At 34.8% G+C, this 22,493-nt stretch overlaps 1 protein-coding gene across 5 annotated transcripts in view; it reads left to right on the plus strand.

The window, feature by feature from the left end:
• The window catches only part of LOC117103038, a 55,194-nt gene that overhangs the window by 29,185 nt on the left and 3,516 nt on the right, over window positions 1-22,493 (plus strand). For all 5 annotated transcript variants that reach the window (XM_033243498.1, XM_033243499.1, XM_033243500.1 and 2 more), the window contains 5 exons: window positions 6,648-6,809; window positions 12,909-13,211; window positions 13,376-13,435; window positions 16,201-16,405; window positions 18,242-18,310. In XM_033243498.1, coding sequence (XP_033099389.1) covers window positions 6,648-6,809; window positions 12,909-13,211; window positions 13,376-13,435; window positions 16,201-16,405; window positions 18,242-18,310 — 799 coding nt within the window. The remainder of the gene's footprint in view (window positions 1-6,647; window positions 6,810-12,908; window positions 13,212-13,375; window positions 13,436-16,200; window positions 16,406-18,241; window positions 18,311-22,493) is intronic.

The raw sequence follows: 22,493 nt of genomic DNA on the forward strand, positions 1-22,493 counted from the left end.
GAATATTAGACTGTTAATAAAGCTAGATTGTTTGCGGCTTTGAACCCCGAAATTCTACAGATTAAATCTAATGCTACTACCCTGAAGTTTTACAAAATGTTAGGGAAATTGAAAATGCAATTAGTGAATTAGAGGCTGAAAGAGCTCTGGACGATGAGTTTACCCCTTTAATTCCAGATAAAGAAATTAATACAGACGAAAGTTATAAGAGGTCTCAATTTGAATTTGAGGATACTCCTGTTACGACTAGAGTAACAAGAATTAGAAACTTAATGTCTAGAATTAGAAATAGGTTGTACAATATTTTAGCTAGAAATGAGAGATTGAATAGAGTTGTAAATAAAATTTGGAGTAAGGAAGATCTAACGATAACCGCTATAGTAATAACTGTTGAGGCTATAATAACGTCGATAGTTACCTTGATAGGTGGTGGAGGTAGCGAGGCTATACCTCCGGAACCTGAACCCGATGTACCTTTCGATAATGGTGATAAAAATAAAAGTTGGGTTAGAAAACAGTTTGAAAAACTAGCCGGCTTGTTAAAGCGATTGGGTGATAAAGTACTTCCAGGTATTATTGGAAGTATACTTTTTTTTGTACTAAAGTCAGTCGGATCCTTCTTCGGGTTTGTCGCTGAGAATAATGGCTGGCTACTGTAGCTATAGTAGAAATACTGGCCAAAAATATTTATAATATTTGAAATAAATTGAAAGAAGAAAAAATAGAAAATGAATAAATAGAGTTGTACAACACACATCATTACAACATGTGAACACACATCAGTACAACATTTGTACACATATCGTTAGAATATATGTAAATTTTTTATATTTACATATATAAAAACATGTCTTGAGAAGATATTAAAAACGAGATGGAACAGAGTGTAATTGAGGAATCTGTACCTAAAAGGGTAATAACCTTTAGGGGAAAGCAAAAGGATCCAAAACGAATAGCCAGCGCCATTCATATGAATAAGGTTAGAGCGGGAAAAAAGGCTGCTTCACAACAAGACTATAGCTCTCTCTATCTAGGACGGTTAGTTTTAGCTGGTGTTGTTGGATATATTCTTTACAACAGAGATTCATTTTCTCCAAATTTGGAGAAACCAAAGTCCTTTGCAATCGAACCTGAAGTCAGACCCGAACCAAAGGCTAACCTCTCAGAGGTCAGGCCGAAGGCTGGTAAATCCATATGAGAGACCTCAATTTGATTTAAAAAAAAATTATTATTACTATAATGACAATGAGTAATAACACGGATGTAACAATGTTGGTAAATTCGTTATACCAAGGCTGTTGTTGGCTTTGGCTCCTGGATTCTAATTCACAAGGTTGATCGAAAGATTGCTTTACCTTACTAACTCCAATGAATATTGGTAAATTGGCTGTAACCTTGGTAGCTACCGACCAGACTGTGGATTACGTATTCAAGCAAGGTTGGCTCTCCGATAAAATTATGACCTAAATACATTACCATAAATATTAAGTGGTTAAATAGTAGAAAATGTATAGCCCAAATTCAATTCCAAATTCTACTAAATTCCCTATTCTACAACATTTCTGCTGTCCAATTTGGATAGCAGAAATTAAAAGTAACAAACTGTGTAATGTTACCGAGGAGCTAGTTCAAGGGGTTATCGAGAAGAAGGAAGAATTAATAAATAAACACATTAACGAAAGGTCCAAGAAAAACAAGGCTAGAGAAAATAAAATTAGAGAGAAGAGAAGAGAAAGCCGTCTACTAAACGAATGATGGAAAAACAATTGGCTACGGAGCGACGTAGATTAGATAGAAGATGAGATTATGACTAGAAGACTTAGACGGGGAGAAAGGATAAGACAGAGTTGAATAAGGAAGGAATTGGAGGATGGCGTTGTTACGGATGGGCCCTTGAACGGATTTATGCAAGATGTTAAAATTCGCGGGCCGTCTAGGGTTGATCTTTCTACCTATCTGAATATACAAAAGAGTCATGTTTTAGACATCTTTAAGAAAAACAAAAATACAAAAATGAAAGTCTCCGTCAATGTAATGCTAGAACGGGTTATCGATTCAAAAACTTTTAATGTATAAACATCATTATCGGACTTTCACTCTAAGTTTCATGAAATTTACGAGGGGACTAATCTTGAAGATGTATATAATAGTGAAATGTCTGATCGGATAGAAGAAAATTTCGCTAATCATCAGCAACAACATTTCGGTTGGATATTTAAAAAGGTGATGGGGATGACTATTAGAATTGTAAAACATATTCCGTTAGAAGAGTCATCGTACGTTGAACTCCCTAAACAATTGGCTGTTAAAAAAAGCTATAATAAATATGAAAAATAAGGATAACGAATGTTGCAATTGGAGCATAACGAGACATTTAATAATCCTACAAATAACCATCCTGAACGTATTACGAATGAATTACGAAAACAAGCGGAAGATTTTAACTAGGACGGAATCGATTTTCCAACCCCTTTGAATCAGATTAAACGGTTTGAAAAGACTAACCCTGGAATTTATGTTAACGTGTATGGATATGAATACAAGTTTGAAAACATTAATGGGAAAGATATATTGAAGTTATACGTAGTCCCATTAAGAATTCCGGATAATGAAAATGTCGTTGATTTGTTATTAATAAATAAAAAGGATAATAAACATTATTGTTTGGTTAAAGACTTTTCACGATTGACAACCAGTCAGATAACGAAGAAAAAGGTTAAAAGATTCCACTGTAAGAGATATTTATGTACTTTCCATAAGGAAAAGTGTTTAATTAAACATTTAGAATATTGCAGTAAGAATAAACCGGTATTAACCCTTCCACTGAAAGATAATATCTTAAGTTTCTAAACTTGTACAAGATGTCCGATCACCCTCTTAATATAGTTGCCGATTGCGAAGCTTTCGCTATGCCTATAGCTTGCGATGAAACTACGAAAAAGTTTCAAAAACATAAACCATAAGGATTCTGTTTATATCCAATAGTTGCTGAGGGTATAGATTTTGATTGTGAACCTATTGTAATAACAGCCGAATCGGAAGATGATGACGTCTCCCGAAAGTTTATTGAAGCATGCGATGATGTTATTAAGAGATTCCACGAAAAATACAAGTTTCATAAAAAGATGATAATGACTGATGAGGATATAGAAAGATATGAGAATTCTAATATATACTGGTTGTGTGCTGGAAAATTTGATGATCCGGAAGATATTTAGTTTCTAGATCACAACCATTATACAGGTGATTTTAGAGGTGCCGCGCATAATTCGTGTAACTTGAAAAATCGAAAACTAAAGTTTACTCCTATATACTTTCACAATCTATGCGGTTACGACATCCATCATTTTATCACGGATCTTGCTAATCGTGATGGTGATATTGACATCATCCCTAAAAATGAAGAAAAATACATTTTGGTTTCTTCAAGGTATGTAATTGATAGATTTACCGATAAAGAAGGTAAGGAAAAGGAAATTAAACACGAAACTAGATTCATAGATACACTTAGATTCATGCAAACATCTCTAGACAAACTAGTAAATTTATTCAAGTGTGGAAAATGTGATACTTGTAATCTACCTAAAATTTCTAGGGAGGAGTATAGGTAAAAATGGGAAAATTATCCATCAATTATTAAATTAAACACGAAACTAGATTCATAGATACACTTAGATTCATGCAAACATCTCTAGACAAACTAGTAAATTTATTCAAGTGTGGAAAATGTGATACTTGTAATCTACCTAAAATTTCTAGGGAGGAGTATAGGTAAAAATGGGAAAATTATCCATCAAGATATCACTACCTGCGGTTAATGTAAAAATTGCGAGTTGAAGGATAACCATGTCAATCCCCTACATCTCTTTGGATGATGAAATACATAGATCTTAATACCAAAATGAGATCTCAAGCAAAAAATGAGTTTGAAAAAGATTTTTTTAAGCTAATGAATAACTCTGTGTTTGGGAAGACTATGGAAAATATTCGCAATAGGGTACCAAAATACCAAAATACCAAACTTTGATCACATAACTAAATTTAATGAAAACCTCGTAGCGATTCATATAAAGAGAACTAATTTAATATTCAATAAACCCATATATCTAGAGTTCTCTATATTAGATATAAGTAAAAATCATATGTACAATTTTCACTACAACTACATAAAACCAAAATATGGAGATAAAGCAAAATTGTTAATGACGGACACAGATTCCTTAATGTACGAAATTGAAACTAAGGACTTTTACAAAGATATATCGGATGATGTTAAGGAAAAATTCGATACCTCAAACTACGGAAAAGGTCATCCGTCTGGTATACCTACAGGTGTAAATAAAAAGGTTCTCGGGATGTTTAAGGATGAAGCTGGTGGACATATTATTACAGGGTTTATCGGTCTAAGGAGTAAATTGTACGCGTTAAAAATGCTTAGTAAAAAAGATGATAAGAAATGCAAGGGGATGAAAAAATCTGTTGTTAAAAATGAGATAACGTTCGGAGATTATAAAGATTGTCTTTAAGACTATATTAATAGTATAAAGAATGGGGTGAACATAAACCCACCTATAAACAACGAATGTTATCAGGTCTCATAAACATGAATTATATAGCGAGATGGTTAATAAGGTTGCTCTATCTGCAAACGATGATAAGAGAATAATTACTGAGGATGGTATTCATACATTAGCTATAGGTCATTATCGAAAAAATTAAATGAAGGTTTTAAAAATTATATCTGAAACTAAAAAATATGGGTAAATCAAAAAACAAGGAACGTATTATTCGATATGTAGGATTGTGTGAAAATAATGGGAAAAACCATTATCTGAAGATCATGTTGAGAGACGTAAAGAATTAAAAGCTAGATTGAAACAAGTTTTAAAATATGAAAGTCACACAACCCATGTAGAATCTAATACTGAATATGCGTATGCGCATGAACTCAATTATAAACCAAATATAGAAGGAACCATTACCCTCGATAAGTAGGTAAAAATGAAAATAACTCTATATATTATATGATCTTTAGATATAAAATATATATATCATGACAGGTCAACTAGAACCGGAAGTGGGGTCAAGTGAGGTTAAATATGTAAATTAAATTGATGACGTCATCAATATGCAAATTAGGTCTGAGGTCATATGAGGTCATCAATATGTAAATTAGGTGTGTGGTCATGTGAGGTCATCAATATGCAAATTAGGTGTGATATCATCAGAGGTCATGTTAGGTCAAATTAGTTGTAAGGTCATGTGAGGTCATCAATATGCAAATTAGGTGTTTAATTGACCATTTAGAGGGCGTTTGGGTGATGTGGCCCAGAACCACCCCCTCCTTTCCCTACTACTCTGCAGGACATGTTCGGAACTTTACCATCATACTAATTTGTATGGCTGTTGTATTTATCGCGTGCAACTTAGTATTCATATTTTCTTGTAATTTGCTGAATTTGTAACATTGTTTGTAACTTGCAACTGAATTTTGCGTGCTTTTGCATCTGCAAGGAAGTTAATAACATGATCAAAGTTAGAAATGTTGTCTGCTTCATAGCTTCACAGTGCCAAAGCAGATAGTCTCACTAGTCCTATCGTGGCTCTGAGATATTGCAGGATGAGCTTTAATCATGTAGTCATTATAGAATAGGATAAAAAAAAAGAGAAAATGGTTGAAATGGATTGAAAAAAAAAAATCACAATCTATAAATTTGCCAATAAAATCAACTACATTCATATTCTCATAATTATTAACTGAAAAATATATAACATACATAAATCAATTTCGTCATGCTTTTCTATTTTTTCGTTATTTTTTACTCATTCTCCCATTTCAGCGCCTCCACCTCAAAACCTGGCGCCCGGGGCACGTGCCCCTTGACCCCTCCCCCACTAGCTACGCCACTGATGAAATTGAAATATTGGATTTATTCGGTGTAAACACCAAGGATCGCACACGAAAGTATAGAAGACTTATTTCCAGTGGAGTCCTCCTGGTGGTGATTGGGCAGTACACCGGGAGACATTCCCCAACTCTTTTCCGAAGAGTGTACTGCATTCTTTAAAGTGCACAAGGGCCATAAATGCACACGGGACCAACGCTTTAAGCGTCTCATCCGAAAGGTGGTGCTCTATTATAACTTGTATTTCAGCCCTCCAGCTGAAGTACAAGGAGAGGCAGCGATGGGAATTGAACCGGTGACCTAGAGATCTCGACGGTTCAGCGCACACACATGCAACCACCAGATTGGCCGACTGAGCTAAGCTGCTCTCTCATGATGATGGGCAGACATGTGATGTAGAATTGAAATGCAATTCTATCAATTAACAAATGTATTTAATAAGTAGACAAAAAAGAAATAACGTTCTTCAGAAGGTGACTATTTTTAAGCATAGATTTAAAAAAAACAAAAAAGAAAAAACCTTTTTTAGGGTTATAAATCTAGGGCTTTTTTATGCATATAATGAAATGAAAAGACCATGCTTTAATTTACATAAGCAGCAACTAAACAAGGGTTGTGGTGTGGTGTTTCCAACAGTAGACTGCATGGCAATTCGGAAAAATGTATATGTTTAATTTTGCCATCATTACTAATCACTACAAATTAAACATGTTTTTACAATTACTGTATAATTATTGTTAGCATGCAGACTATAAGGATTCATGGAGGAGGCTGAAAAAAGAAGGAATCTTGCAAGAACGATTAGCAGATCGTTTGTGGAAGGATGTTGGGGTGTCAAAGGAATTCTTGTTTGAGATTATGAAAAAGTTCTATCTTATTTGCGAGAAGATTCGTTCAGAGAAGGTATGATCTTTGTTTAAAAGCCCCAGTTTAAATTTAAGTGTAGATGTACAATGTCCTCACCTTCAAATATTAAAGTCTTAGGTTCAAATCATGATATATGTTTTCTCAGGACTTAAAACAGCTCCTAAATACTAGTTTACCAATGTTATGTAATGATACATTACATTATAATTATCTATTGTTGTATAGTATTTTTTGTCTGCTTTTATGGTCTAGTTTTCTTCTAGTTTTATTTTTTGTTTTCTTATTGCAATGTTAATCAGGTTTTTAGCTTTAATGTTAGCCATTGTTGTCAGTCAACCAGGTAGGCTGGTTATTGTAAACAATTAAATTATTTTGGACTTACTTGTTGTGGCAATATTTGATGTCTAACCCTGAACGCACACATCATCAAGCCGAAAGCTAAAAGTCGTTGACTTGTGATGTCAGATGAAATGTGGTTTGTTGAATTTAAGAGAAACCTCGATTTTTTTAAATAAAAATATTTTTATTTATTATACACCAATCAACAAGCTATGTTAAGTTTTGATTCTTTATTGATATTGTTGTTGATGACGGTGTGGTGTTAGAAGGCAATGCTTGTGATAGCTGGATCGATGATAATGGCTTGATTGATGATAATGGATACATTGATGTTAGAAGGAAAACAGATAAAGTGTGGATCAGTGATGGTGCCAGGATCTGCCTGAGGTGGGCGGGGGTGGGCCTAAAGGCTTTGATGAGGGGCTAGGCAAGTGAAACGAGTGTCACTTGGGAGCCGCTTAGGGTCCCCTGTAGAAGCTACGGTATTAGAGAAATTTTGGCAGGCCTCAAACTACCGTAATATGACTTCCAAAACTGAAAAACCACGAGAAACAAAGATTATGCAATGTAACCAAATCATTTATTTGCAAATCTGTTTTCATTTTATATTAATTAAAAAACACTATATTGCAATACAATACTGTACCTTCAACAACACAATTACGAAAGAAATATGCCTTACTGTAAAAAGGTCACCAAGTTGTGATATTATACTACAATAAATAAAAAAAAAAAACAAACCATGTCACTGGAAACGTCACAAAAATTCTACATCTCAAAAAGCACTACATATCAATGTATTGACTATTTATTAACCGTTTATATTATTTGCTTACATTTTTTATCTGACTTTATGTTTGGCCTTTGCCTTTTGATTCTTTTTATCAGTGTGACAGTATGTTAAGTTTTATATTTATGTAGTGTAAGTAAAGAGGAAAGAGAGCAAATTGTTTTGTTCAGGCTATTGCCTATTTTCTTCTCTGGCAAATGATACTGTATAAATAAATATTGAGTATTCGGTACATTTCCACGTCAGGTAGGGCAAAATTACACCTATACATGTTTCTCCTGACGCAAATCCAGTTATTGTCTATTATTCTATCACGACAATAACAATTACTATCAACACTGCAGTACCCGCTGCTTACTTGGACTCGAATTCAACCCTTGTCATCATGCGCAAGCTCGGTGGTCTAGAGGTATGATGCCAGGCTAGTGATCTGGAGATCGTGAGTTCGAGTCCCACCAGAGAACAACTTGCGATTTTTTTCGCAGTTGTTTTCAAATGTACTGAGTATTCGGTACATTTCCACGTCAGGTGGGGCAAAATTACACCTATATAAATAAATATTATTATTATTATTAATATTTTGGAAATTTTGCCTGAAATCTGTCAACCACGCTGTCAAGGTATTCCAAGCATCATGAGGATATCCGAACGAGCATTTGTTATAGTAGAACGCAAATCTTTTTTAATTAGTCTTCTTGAACTAAAATTGTGTTCACATTTGGCTGACAAACAGGCAAAACGCAAGCCACTAAACTGATAAAGTTAATTAAAACTAAAAAAAAAAAAAAATGCTTCCTTTTCCTTTTCTAGATAAGAGTGTAGCTCGAGAAGGGATCCTGGTTGCTGTTCTGCTAACTTGCGTTCTAATAATACAGGGAAATGGCGAACAGACGTCGACAATCTTATTGGATATAAAATCATAATAAACCGTTGAGGGTGCTAATTTCCTATCTTTATACATAGCAATCATGGCCGCTTCTCAATGTTTTTGTTGTGATACCCATGATTCTTGCTGTATTTGTAATTTCAAACGGTACTTAAACTTTAAAAAATCACTAGTAGATATTCCAAAATTTACTCCGCTCACTATGAGCGATTGCATATCTAAAGGAGTAAAAGAGAAGGATGGGAAATCGTGGACTTTCTTTAAAGAGAAATACGTACACGGTGGGGTGATTGCCGATATGCCTATGGCGACGGAGGAAAAATAAAGCTTTAACAAAGTTGTGTAAAAGTAAAATAGACTTAACCAAAATCAACTGCAATTGTTAGACCAGCCCAAGCTGCCACGTCTAGCTAGCCTACAGTAGGCTACAACCAGTAAGCTACAACCAGTAGGCTACAACCAGTAGGCTACAACCATTAGGCTACAACCAGTAGGCTACAACCAGTAGGCCAACACTAACAGTACAGTAGGGGCCTACAGTAATCAAGCTAGACAATTACACTTTGTTAATACTATTGTAAAATGTAACTGTAAACCTATTATAATACCATAATAATGGACTATACTTGGGTCCAAAAAATAAAACGAACACTAATTATCCAGTTACCAACGAAGCAGTGGGTAGGTATAGACACAAACGTGCCTGGGATAATTTTGCGTGGACTTTCTAGGTAGGCCTGGCCTAGCACTTGGTTGCCTGGTAGGTGACACAAATGCGCCAATTTACGGTTTTAATTAAATACAAATTTAAGTAAAATGTGTTCAAATCAGCCTATACAATATAAAATGTTACAGGGCATTGTAAAAATGCCATGCTACTGTTTTTATGTGTTTAAAACGTTCGTCTATTTACCCTTTTCAACACACCTCATACACAATAACATAACGAGTTTCGATTTGTTTATATTCCATACCCAACTCGCCAAATTTCAGTGACGTCATCTCGGTTCGCCATTTCCCTCTAATCTTTGAACGTAATAAATTTGAATTGACAGGTTTTTGGGTCGGGTGTCAGAATTTGGGTTGGGATATTTATTTGCTGTAAAAAATTAATTGTATGTGTGTGTGTGTGTGTGTGCTATGTTTGGCTTAAGCTATTTTATGTTTGTATTGGTTTATGGAAGTTGGAGAGGCACGCCCTTCAGTGATACTGTGATAGTTTTTACCGCTTTTGCCTCTTCGCAGCTCTCCTCTTTCATTTTTAGGCTTCCAGGCTTTCCCGACTCCCTCAGCCCCCAGGCAACACCACTGGTGTGGATGGAGGATACATGATAGAGAATGAAGGATTGAGAATGAATGATGAAAGATAGAGTACCGTACTCGCGCGAATAAGCGCCCGGGCGCTTAAAATATTTTTTTTGTACTTTCTAGGGGCGCTTATTTAAACGGGCGCTTATGAAAACAGAGTGGAAATTGAGGGGGCGCTTATGGAAAATAGATGAAAATCGATGGGTTCTTATGGGAAATTATTTTAATAATTAGAAATTCAAGAGGCACTTTTTGAATGAAAAAAAAGATTAGGCCTATAAGGACATTACGATGGTGGTTAGAAAAGATAATCGTCCAGAGAACATGGCTCATAACAAGAATGCGTGAATATTTACAGCAAAATAGCAGATGCAGTTAGTGGTGGGTAGTGGTTAGCTTGTTGGCCATCGGCCGATTGAGATTAGCAGGATGGCAGGAAATATTCTGTCTGTCCAGGGATTGGACCTCTCATCTGTCCAGGGATCGGAGCTCCAATTTGTTCAAGAGAAATATCCTTATTTTGATATTGACTGAAGAATAATGTGTTTCCACTCTACAGCTCAAATCATGCCAACAACCACAGTCCCAAGATTGATTGGATTATTGACTTGCTAAAAAGAAAATCTTATGAGGGGGCGCCTAATCAAATTAGAAGGGGCGCTTATTCAAACGGGGCACTTTTTCGCGCGAGTACGGTATGAAGGATATTTATTTATTTATTTTTAAGCTTTCTTTAACCAGGGAGTATCCATTCAGTGACTAGCACTGCTTTTCAAGGAAGCCCTGGTACATACAGTGAATATATCCAAAAAATGTTTACAATCATGAAATTCAAAAGTAAGTAAAAGTAAATTAAAAACAACAAGATACCCTAAAACTGAAAAGAAAGCAGACAAATGAAAACTACCAAACCAAAATAAAAAAGGTACAGTCTTACTAAATAGAGATAAAGGCCTCTTTTTTAAACATACTAATAGAAAGAGACTCAAAATTGTTACAAATGTTGTGAGAAAGATTGTTTCAAGGATGAGCTGCTCTGTTATGAACTGTACGCTCACCGCAGTTTGAATTTGCATGCATGTTGAACAACTAGAGTATGGATGGCTGATTAATGGATGATTGAGGATGGATGATTGAGAATGAGTAACTGATTGATAGATAATGGATGATTGAGAATGGATACTGATTAATAGATGATGGATAATTGAGAATGGATGGCTGATTAATAGATGATAGATGGTTGAGAATGGATGGCTGATTAATAGTTTATTGAAGATTGAGGATTAACGGTTGAGGATGAATAACTGAAAATGGATGATTAACAGATGATTCAAGATTGGGGATGGATGATTGAGAATAGATGTCTGATTAAGAGATGATAGATGATTGAGGATGGATTGGTGGTTAACTGATGATTGAGGATTGAGAATGAATAATTGAAAATGGATAACTGATTAATAGATAGTGAAAGATTGAGGATGGATGGCTGATTAACAGATGGTTGAAGATTGAGGATGGATGATTGAGAATGGATACTGATTAATAGATGATGGAATATTGAGGATGGATGGCTTATTAACAGATGATTAAAGTTTGAGGATGGATGATGAGAATGGATAACTGATTAATAGGTGATTGAAGATTGGAGGATGGATGGCTGATTAACAGATGATTAAAGATTGAGGATGGATGATTGAGAATGGATACTGATTAATAGATGATGAATGATTGAGGATGGATGGCTGATTAACAGATGATTAAAGATTGAGGATGGATGATTGAGAATGGATACTGATTAATAGATGATGAATGATTGAGGATGGATGGCTTTTTAGTAGATAATGGATGAGTGAGAATGGATGGCTTGATTGAGATCGAAATGCGTTGAATAGGTGATACAATGGTACACAAAGCCTCATGCTAATACACAGGAGGCCTACATATAAATTCATTCCTTGAGTCTTATTAGCCTATATATAAATTAAATACATCTAAATTCATTCCTTAAAATAAGCCTTAAATATTCCTATTTAATTTTCGTGTCCATTAATTTTTAGTGTCCATTGATTCAAGGAATTCTTAAATTCTTCATAATTACTTGTAATATTGAATTTGAATTGACTTTCTTGTGTTTTAAGTTGTTCTATGAATGTCATGTACCACAAAACGATTTGATTGAGCGAGTGTCTGTCCTGTGTTTTTAAGTTGTTTCGAACATTTACACACAAACCAATAAAGTAATAAAAAAATATAATGCATAAGGATGGATGGCTGATTAACAGATGATTGAAGATTGAGAATGGATGATTGAGAATAGATAACTGATTAATAGATGATGGAAGGTTGAGAGTAGATGGCTGAACAGATGACTGAAGATTGAGAATGGTTGATTTGGAATGGATAACCGATTAATAGATGATGGATGATTCAGAATGGATGGCTGATTAACAGATGACTGAAGATTGAGGATGGACGATTGAGAATGGACAACTGATTAATAGAATGGATGATTGAGGATGGATGGCTGATTAATAGATGATGAATGATTGAAAATGGATGATTAACAGATGATCAAAGATTGAGAATGGATGAATGAGAATGAATGGCTGATTAATAAATGATGGATGATTGAGGATGAATGGCTGATTAGTAGATGGTGGATGAGTGAGAATGGGTGGCATGAATAGATGATGAAGATTGACAATTGAAAATTGACGATTGATTGAAATTAAAAATCATACCTTCAATAATAATAAAAATAATAATTCCTTAAGTAAAGTTTGGTATTTTTATTTTTGATATGAATATTTAGGATGTAGGATCTGAATCATCCGAAGCTGGAAGGCTATTCCTCGTACCCTGTCTCTTCAAAGACTTCGAGTGTGAATCTCCTAAGCTTGTGGAAAAAAGGTTTCCTATGATACGTTTCTACATCGACTTCCAAGGGTTCCTTCCCAGCGGACTCTTTCATAAGGCACTCGTTAGGATTATTGCTTGGTCTCAGGATCAAGGAGGTCGTGATCTCCCACTATATCGCAAGCGTGGAGAGTTCTATGTAGATCATGCTCACGACATGATCCTGCAGTTAAGTCCACTTAACAAGTCTACGGTTGAGGTGAATACTTGTTTTTAAACAACATATTATTTAAAATTAATATACTGTAACATATTATGTGTTGTGTATTTTAGCGGTTATCCTTTAATGATAATTACTTTTTACTATATTCATTGTCTTTTGAGGTGTTGATCTGAACTATTTAACTGTTTGCTCCCCTTCAGGTTATGATTCTGAGGGTTGATGGAAAAGCACAGGATCCTTGTAAAAGGATTTGTAGAAAGGTAAGTTTACCTAATATGTTTTAGTTTAATTAATGACCAATCAAAGTAAGTGTGTTAGGTTCTAAGAGTAAAACATTAATAAACTTAATTTATTTGATGAAAATTGTAATCAGCATATTTTTTGTGTGTTAATATCTGTGCTAGTTCTTCAAGTGGTATTAAAACCTTATTTACGATGGAGTAGAATCTTGGGCTTGATTGAGATCGAATTGTGTTAAATAGTTGATACAACACAAAGCCTTATGCTAATACACAGGAGGCCTACATATAAATTCATTCATTGAGTCTTGAAAAAAGCCTTAAATACATCTAAATTCCTTCCTTCAAATAAAACATAAATATTACTATTCACTTTTCGGCTTCTTTAGTTAATTAGTATCCATTGATTTAAGGAATTCCTAAATTGTTCATACTTACTTGTAATATTGAATTTGAATTTACTTTCTTGGGTTTTAAGTTACCTTGTTCTATGAATGTCATGTACCACAAAACGATGATTGGGCGAATGCCTGTCCTGTGTTTTAAAGTTGTTTCAAACTTTTATACACAAACCAAGAAAGTGATAAAAAATGTAGTGCATAAGTTTGGAATAGGAAAATAACATTTAGGGTTATTTAGTTGTTGAATGTATAAAAATGTATAGTAAAATAGACAAAAAATTTTCAATTCTTTCAAGAAAACAGAAAGAAAATAAACCAAAAAGTCAACGATTCAAGCTTTGGAAAATAAGAAGACCTTAACATGTTCTTTAAAAGTAAATATTTTTCTGATTTAATGACGTAGTAGAGTGTTCCGAATTTTGGTCCCTAAGCATCCAACCGTAGACCCTTCTATTGACGTAGCATGTTTATACGGATATAAATTACACTCCCCTCTGCCAACCCACAAGGACCCTTTTTACCGCAGGCAAATTTTGCCATGTACTGTCAGTGGAGCAAGTCCAACAACGCATCTGAAAACAAAATGAGTAGCATGTATTGCCAACAGGAGAAAAGGCTCAGCCAGTTAAGGTCCCCGAGAGGCCCACGGATAGATAACCTGTGGTCAAGATTGTAGTTAGACCTGTGGTCAAGATTGTAGTTAGAACGCAAACATTTTTTAAAAAGCATATGAATAATATGAAGAGTATAATGAAATGTTTGAGACCAAATATCGCAACAGAATTCAATATAACGATGCACTAAGCTATTAAGTAAAATACTTTTGATGTCAGATGAAAGGAAACCCAGTTGAGAAACACACCTAAGAACAGTTTTGGCAACAACATAATTTCATTAAAAAAAATTTCATCCTTTATTTTAAAATTATATATCCATAGAATAACAAAGCAAGATTAAAACTATTACCAAGAAAAAGTGGAAAAACACATATAGCTCCAAAGTACACGAATACATTTGCAAAATTTACTTATTAAAACAAAGGCAAAAGCATTAACTGGGGAACCCCACAATCAGTAGAAGAAAATGTGACTCCCGAAACATTCAACTAAAGACAAAACAACATCATCAACTTTCTTTGACAACACTGCCATTTTCATTCGAAATGTGCAACCTGGGGTAGACTCGTTCAAGTACCTACATACACCAAAATATGCTTTGCGAGGAAGGGAGGTTAAATCCTAAGGCTGCTCGCAGCCCACATACCCCAGACTATGTGTCCCGGGGTAGGAAGTTACATCTTAAGGCCAAAGCCTGCATACTCCAAACTATGCATCCCGCGGTAGGAACGTTACATTGTAAGGCCGAAGCCTGCATACCCGAAACATGTATCCCGGGGTAGGATAGTTACCTCCTAAGGCCAAAGCCTGCATACACATGGTCTTGGAATTTAAGTTTATCTTCAAGAATAACACCCAGGACCTTAGCAGATGATTTGTTTTCTAAAGTGTAATTATTTAACGAAACTGAAAAGTTTTTCACAAACTGTCGGCTCATTATTTCATTGTTATCAATAGCAAATTTAGCTTCATCAACAAATTTGACCAAAAGATCCTGGGCAGAACTTTCAAGGCGGAATCCAGATTGACACCTAGGAAGGATTGAGTGCTTGTTGAGTAAATCAAGAGTTTGCTCATAAATAACGTGTTCATGCACTTTTGCGATGACAGGCATAATTGAAATAGGGCAATGGTTACCTAACTCAAAGCGGGGGCCTCCTAATGAGTGAGCACAACAGCAGCAGCTTTCCATTCTGAAGATAAAACTCATGTTCAGCGCAATAATTAAAAATTAATGAAATAGACTGTGAAATGGCAGAAGCTGTAATTTCAAGGCTGTACACAGGAAAACCTCTTGAGATAACTCATTATAAACTTCTAATTTCAGAGCCTATCCAAGGGAGGCTATGATACTTCGAGCGGAATGTTTTATTTATTTATGTAATGCTTGTTAAGAACATTTTTAAAGAATGATTTCCAGAAAGTCTAGGTCTCAGCAATGTCCTGAATGTTTGCAAAATCAGGCTAATGAGCATTTTTAAAATCATACAATAGAGATTCTACATAACGGCCCCAAAGTATATGAATTTAGATGCGTTTTGAAGGCCCAATATAAAAAGTATCGGTGAATAGCCTAAAAGTATAAAGCAACAAATGATCACTCAAACCAATATCGATAACACTAGCATCATTTAAGAGATTAGGACAGTCCATCGATGGGCTTGAGCGATGGTCCAATGTTTCTTGGCCAGTCAACACAATTGTGTTTTATGGCTTATATATAAATATAATATAGATATATCATTTTATACTTTTGAAAATCCTACAGGTTTACCAGTTACTAAAAGATTGTTTTGGTGACATCTGTACAATATGGGCGAAAGGTCTGAACTACCAATTTGCTATCGCATGTGATCAATGTAATAGTGACAAACCACATTTGCATCCATTTGAAGATTGCCAAAAACCGAAAGTTCCTTGTACCCAATCCAAACGGATGGATGTGACTAAATACCAGGAGAGCTTCCTGAAAGGTATAATCTAACCAGACTTGCTGTGTCAGTAGAAATAATAATTGTTGTCCACTTACTATTTTTTTTTCTTTTCTGTTATAGTTAAATTTAGTTAAAAATAAAGAAACTAACAAAAATAATAGGCTAGTTGTTGTCCACTTACTATTCTTATTTCCTTTTCTAGTTAAATTCATTCTTGAAAGGTATAATGTAACCAGACTTGCTGTGTCAGTAGAAATAATAGTTGTTGTCCACTTACTATTCTTTTTTATTTTCTATAGTTAAATTTAGTTAAAAATAAGAGACTGACAAAAATAATAGGCTAGCTGTTGTACACTTACTATTCTTTTTTCTTTTCTATAGTTAAATTTAATATAAAGAGACTGGCAAAGTTTTTAAACTTAAACATATTTATTAAAATACTTCAAGTATATCATTGAATGAATCACTAAAGAAATCCGAACAAATTTCAATGTGTGACAACTGGAGCTTAAACATTGCATCAGTGGCGGACCGTCAAGGCAAGCAAGGTATGCATTGCATACCCTGCTAGCTAAAGCAAATTAAAGAAAAACAATACAGTATATGGTAAAGTTTCTCTGTTTTATTTAGCATTTCGAAGCCACAATCTTCTATATAAACCTTAATTTTTCAACTGGATTGCTACATTTAATTGGAATAGCAAAGTTTTTCAATGTTTTACCTACTTTGGTATCTAGGATAAGTCACAGTCTGGCCTATCGCATCGTACTCTCAGCTGCTTAGAATTTCCGCATGGCTAGTTTTCAATCAGCCAATTGCGTATTCAGTGAGTCAATGGCAGTCAGAACATACCCTAAAACGCTTAAATTTGCTTATGTGGACAACCGTGTGGTGGCGTCAAAATAGCCAACTTAACACTGGAATGGAAGCAAGAGTATGTGCGCATGCTCTTCTCCTCACAAATCGGGACCTCCACTGCCGATCGGGTATTTTATCTATATACCTAATTTCAATGGTTAAAGTTTAAATACATTTGCATAAATATGACCGGTATAGAAGAAACTTTAAATTATCTTTATTTGAATTGAAATTTGTTAAAATACAAGAATAAAAATTCTTTTCAAGAGAAGATACTTCAACCATGCCAGTATTAAAAATAACGTACTTTTGTATTTCGACTAGAAAAAAAATTGATTCTCTATACTAGTAGTAGGCTTACAAACTTTTCCTACTAGCAGGCCCTAGCATCAGTGACGTAGGGTTATTGAAATGGAAAGAAGCTGATGGGGGTGGAAAGGTAAAGTTGGGGATTGATAAATAGGTGAAGGGGACAACTCGCAAAATGAGATAATTTGAGGTGATTTTTAAGTACTTTGAGCATGATTTGTGGGCAGGGGCTCGACTGGGGATGGGCGAGTATTTTCTTTTTTTTTGGGGGGGGGGGGTGGTGCGTGCCTCTCTGACATCATATGCCAATACCTAGCATACCCTGAAACTTACCCTACGGCCGCCACTGCATTACATTCAATTGAAAAATATATAATATTAATGAACATTATTAGTGAGGATTAATTTAGATTTAATTGATGAAACACTAATAAAACTAATGATTTCACTGATTTACAGACCCTTTACACAATAATTTATTAACACATACACTTTTATTACAAGGAACATTTACAGCACAACATTTATTTTTGTATTTCCAAATAAAGAAAACAAACTATATGCATATGTTTCTGTATACATGCAATATGTTAAATATTATTTAAGTATTTATATTTATTTATATTACGTAACATCATATTTAATTTAGTAAACGACTTTATTTAAATGCAAAAAATGAAATTAGTTGTTTAATTCATTTAATTCTAGAATATCATGAATCTACTTGCCCGGATTGCAGCCTTTGCGGAAGTGACCAAAGTCCTGCACGCCCAATCGGTTTGTAGTTATTATCTGTTTTGCATAAGAAAATTATCTGTCCTTTTGTTTTTAACTAAATGTACATACAAAAGTAATTTCATTCTTGTTATTGGCTCAGGAGCATGTCAAGATAACCAGTGTTTTATATGAAGAAATTACAATCACTAAATTGCTGTGATTGGCATTTTTTTTATTAGTATTTACCTGTATTCATTTTAATATACACTTATGATGGTGATATAAATTCAGTGGTGATTTTTTTTGGGGGTGGGGTGCGTGTGGGGACGTAAATTTTGCATGCACTTTTCTATTTCTTTGTAAAAAAATGTAAATCTCATAGGAGTATTACCATGCTTAATGGCGAAAGTAACTTACCTCAAATTACGGAGCGTGTGGCGTGGCGTGTAAGGTGTTGGACCTCAGATGAGGAGTTCGAGACCGACGCCCGTCGCATTGCTTGTGTCCTTGTGCAAAGCACTTTATTTACGTTTGCCTCTCTCCACCCAGGAGTATAAATGGGTACCTGGTAGGATAGTGTGGCATTGAAAGTATAACGTTGTGCGCTTAAAGCAGCATGACTTGGGATACTCCCCAGGGAGCAGAGAAAGTTCCACAAAAATGTGCTGGTCTGCCAATCCAGTGACCAGGGAAATACCAAGGAGCTTCTGAATTCACATAAAGTCATCTGCACATGCGAGTTCTTGAGGTCGCATGGATTCTAGGACTCAATCTGGCTAAACCTACTTAGTGCACCCATGGATGAATCTTCTAGCATCAAAAGCTCCCTATTAACAAAGGTGCAAGCGCTTCAAGAAAGATCCTTGCAATCCCAACAGAGACGATGCCGCAATTATTCTCGCTTACTTATACTTACATGCCCCCATCACAGGCTGGATCTGCCCCTGCAGATGTTTATTATTTGATACTTTGAACATACAGTACATAATATAATTACTATGACCTACACAGTAGATGAGATGGGTCGAGCTCGCTAGTCAAAAGGTTTTTGGCAATTTTTTGCTGTTTTTAAATGTTAATATTAGTAATAATTTGATACAATATTTCTAATAGACTTATGGTTTATTTATCAAAAATAATGAGTGTGTGTATAAGGTAAGTACATTGGGTATCTGTTCCATATTTGTAGATGTTTTTTGGATTTTGTAGTTGGGAGATACCATGTTTTTAAAAAGGGGTGTTTTTCTTTTTTTTGAAATTATGAAAAACTTCCAAACTTTAATTGCTCATAAACCTCAAAGTGGTGCTTTTTTAGAACTGATTTTCTACAAATAGGTAGTTCTAATGCTCCCTTAGAGAAATCCAGTTTAAAAAATGTGGGTAATTAAAAAACGTACGAGAAGCATTGCCAGAAAAACAGGCATTTTTCATTTAAAAAAAATTATAATAGTAAAATTTACCAGTTTTTTCCGCAGATTTACTCATAGATTCCTTTGATTACAACAATAATAAATATTTTTCTATACTTTAAGTAATGTTGTGATAAAAAAAACAAAAAACAATGTTTCTGTTTTAGTGGTATTTTAAACCCTTTTAAGGTGAGTTTATAATAATTTCACTTTATACATACCAATTTCTGTCAGTGGTGTCACCAGTTGGACACAGCACCTTAACCTGCCTGGGAATGCCAGTCACTGAATACACCCTCTTTTCCCTAACCACATCATGCAACACCTCTACCCCTTCTTGTTGGGACAAGTCAGGAATTATCGTAAAAAAATATAAACCTAAACCTAATGGTATGTGTGGTGCCAGGATTCGCCCGACAAGAAGCCCTATGTCCCAGATGGTGGTCCGATTACAGCATTCAGAGAATCTCGAGCAGATTTTTTAAACATTAAATATCTTAGCACATTTTTGTTGCATTGCGGTGTTCCAAACACTAGCCCACAGCAGCGATAATGAAAGATGTAGTTTCATGGCTAAAGAGTGTGCTTCCTAAGCTTACATCTGTATATTTAGGACACAACAATGCTGGCTGCTACAACTGTACGACACTATTTGCAACAAAAGAAATTGCTGAAAAGACGAGGGTAAATGTGCAAATTTATGCAAACGAAGTTCATATCATTGAATAAGATGGTTTTAAAAATGAAACATGCTTTAGAATCAGATAGACAGTAAAAGGTTGTTCCAACCTTCTCAAAAAGGGGGAGGGGGTGCGAAAGTTGGGCTGATCGAGACAACACTGTCCTAAAGAGTCCGGGGGCATGCCCCCGCGAAATTATTTGTTCTAGACGCCCAGAAATACCATTTGAGATGTCTGGGCTATAAGTTTTTCTTTTTCTTTATCTTTTTTTTTCTTTCTTTTACCTCTTAAAAGGGGGCCGGCTCCACTCCCGCTAAATCCGCTCCTGACAGGAGTTTGAGTATGGAGAGCATATAACATTTGACCTGGTTCAGAAAGTAGAAAACAAATTTTAAAGATATCATAGTGTCTTTTGGTGTGCATGAACCACCAAAATACAATGGAAATTTTAAAGAAATGATCACTGCGAACGTGTCTGATACACCTGTTCGCCAATATCTACCAGTCTGTGCACAAGGCCAACTTAGAAACGAAGGATACGTTTAATAATCATTTGTTTTTCTGTACACTAGAAAATCAGATAGTTACAGGAACACTTGAATACAGACCTGAGAATCAAACACTGTTGGACAAAGCAGAATTAGGTTATGCTAAAAAGCTTTCAACTGATACTTGCATATTCCCATGGTAGCATTTTTATCTTCTAATTCTAATGTCCAATCTTTCAATTAAATTTTTATTTGCTTCAAAAGCCATCAGTCGACTATTATCTGCCATACAAGAAACATTTTACATTTTTATATTCATCAATATATATTTGTAATGGCCACAAAAATTATTAAAAAAATTAAACAATAGATCAATGTAGCAGACTAGTACAAATTGAGGACTTGTTGTCAGAAGACGGATAGACATTTAGAGAGTATGGAAGAAATTTGAACCGTTCAGTTTTACAAGGAGGCGGTAAGAATGCTGATTGTTGTATTCCTAAGCGAGATAGATATTTAAGAATGTGATCATTCTGAACAATTGGACAAAAAGTGCATGGAGTGAAATATTTAAATTTTGTGCTGTACCATGTAGAATATGAAGAAAAGATAATAACACTTATTAAATACACACCTTCACATTCAAAGAAAACAAGAAAAGACACAAGAATTAGAAACAACAAAAATAATATATTCAAAAGAAATTTCAAATAGTCAGTGTCAGAGGTTGAGAAAAACATGAGAATAGCTAGGAACGACAGTGAGTTATCTAAACCATCAGTGTATCTGAGCAAAAATATAAAGCTATTAGAGAAGTGCCAAGACACAGTAGTACACTGTAGTCTACTAAACTGTTGACGAGTAAGATGAAGATATTCTTTAAGCTGCCGAAGAGGAATCGCCATAGACAACCTACAAATGCTTGTACACGAAACAGTTGATCTTTAACATCCAATTGTATATGGCAAAATTAACTTTTCATGGTGAATTCAGCAATTAAATTGAGTCTTCCTAAGTTGAAAATCATAACTCGTCGTGGAAAGCGAATTTATCATAGATTGCTTTTTTTGTGATAGTGTTTTTTTTTTTTGTGTAAATTTGTTTTTTAAAAATTTATATACATATATATATATATATAATATATATAATTTATATACATATATATATAATTTATCATCATTTACATATATATAATATATATATATATATATGTAGAGAGAAGCTTAGCTCAGTCAGCTAATCTAGTGGTAGCCACAGTGTGTGCGCGTGTGCGCTAAACCATGGAGATCTCTAGGTCCCCGGTTCAATTCCCATTGCTGCCTCTCCATGTGTTTCAGCTTTAGGGCTGAAATACAAGATACAATACTGCCCCACCATGACAAAAGAAGTAACTGACAATTTTTCAAAAACGAGTTTTTTTAGTCACTATCAAAGAAATAATAATTTGAAACATATTTCGCATGAGACGATTAAGTCGTTGGTCCCGTGTGCAATGATGGCCCATGTGCACGTTAAAGAACGCAGCACACTCTTCAGAAAAGAGTAGAGGATTGTCTGCCGGTGTACTACCCAACCATCATCAGAAGGATTCCACTGGAAATAGGTCTTCTTCTAAACTTTCGTGGGCTTATCCTTGGTGTTTACACCGAATAAATCCAATCTAATA

The sequence above is a fragment of the Anneissia japonica genome, unplaced genomic scaffold, assembly GCF_011630105.1.
Source record: "Anneissia japonica isolate Jap-2015-1 unplaced genomic scaffold, ASM1163010v1 scaffold8218_len373358_cov135, whole genome shotgun sequence".
Lineage (NCBI taxonomy): Eukaryota > Metazoa > Echinodermata > Crinoidea > Comatulida > Comatulidae > Anneissia > Anneissia japonica.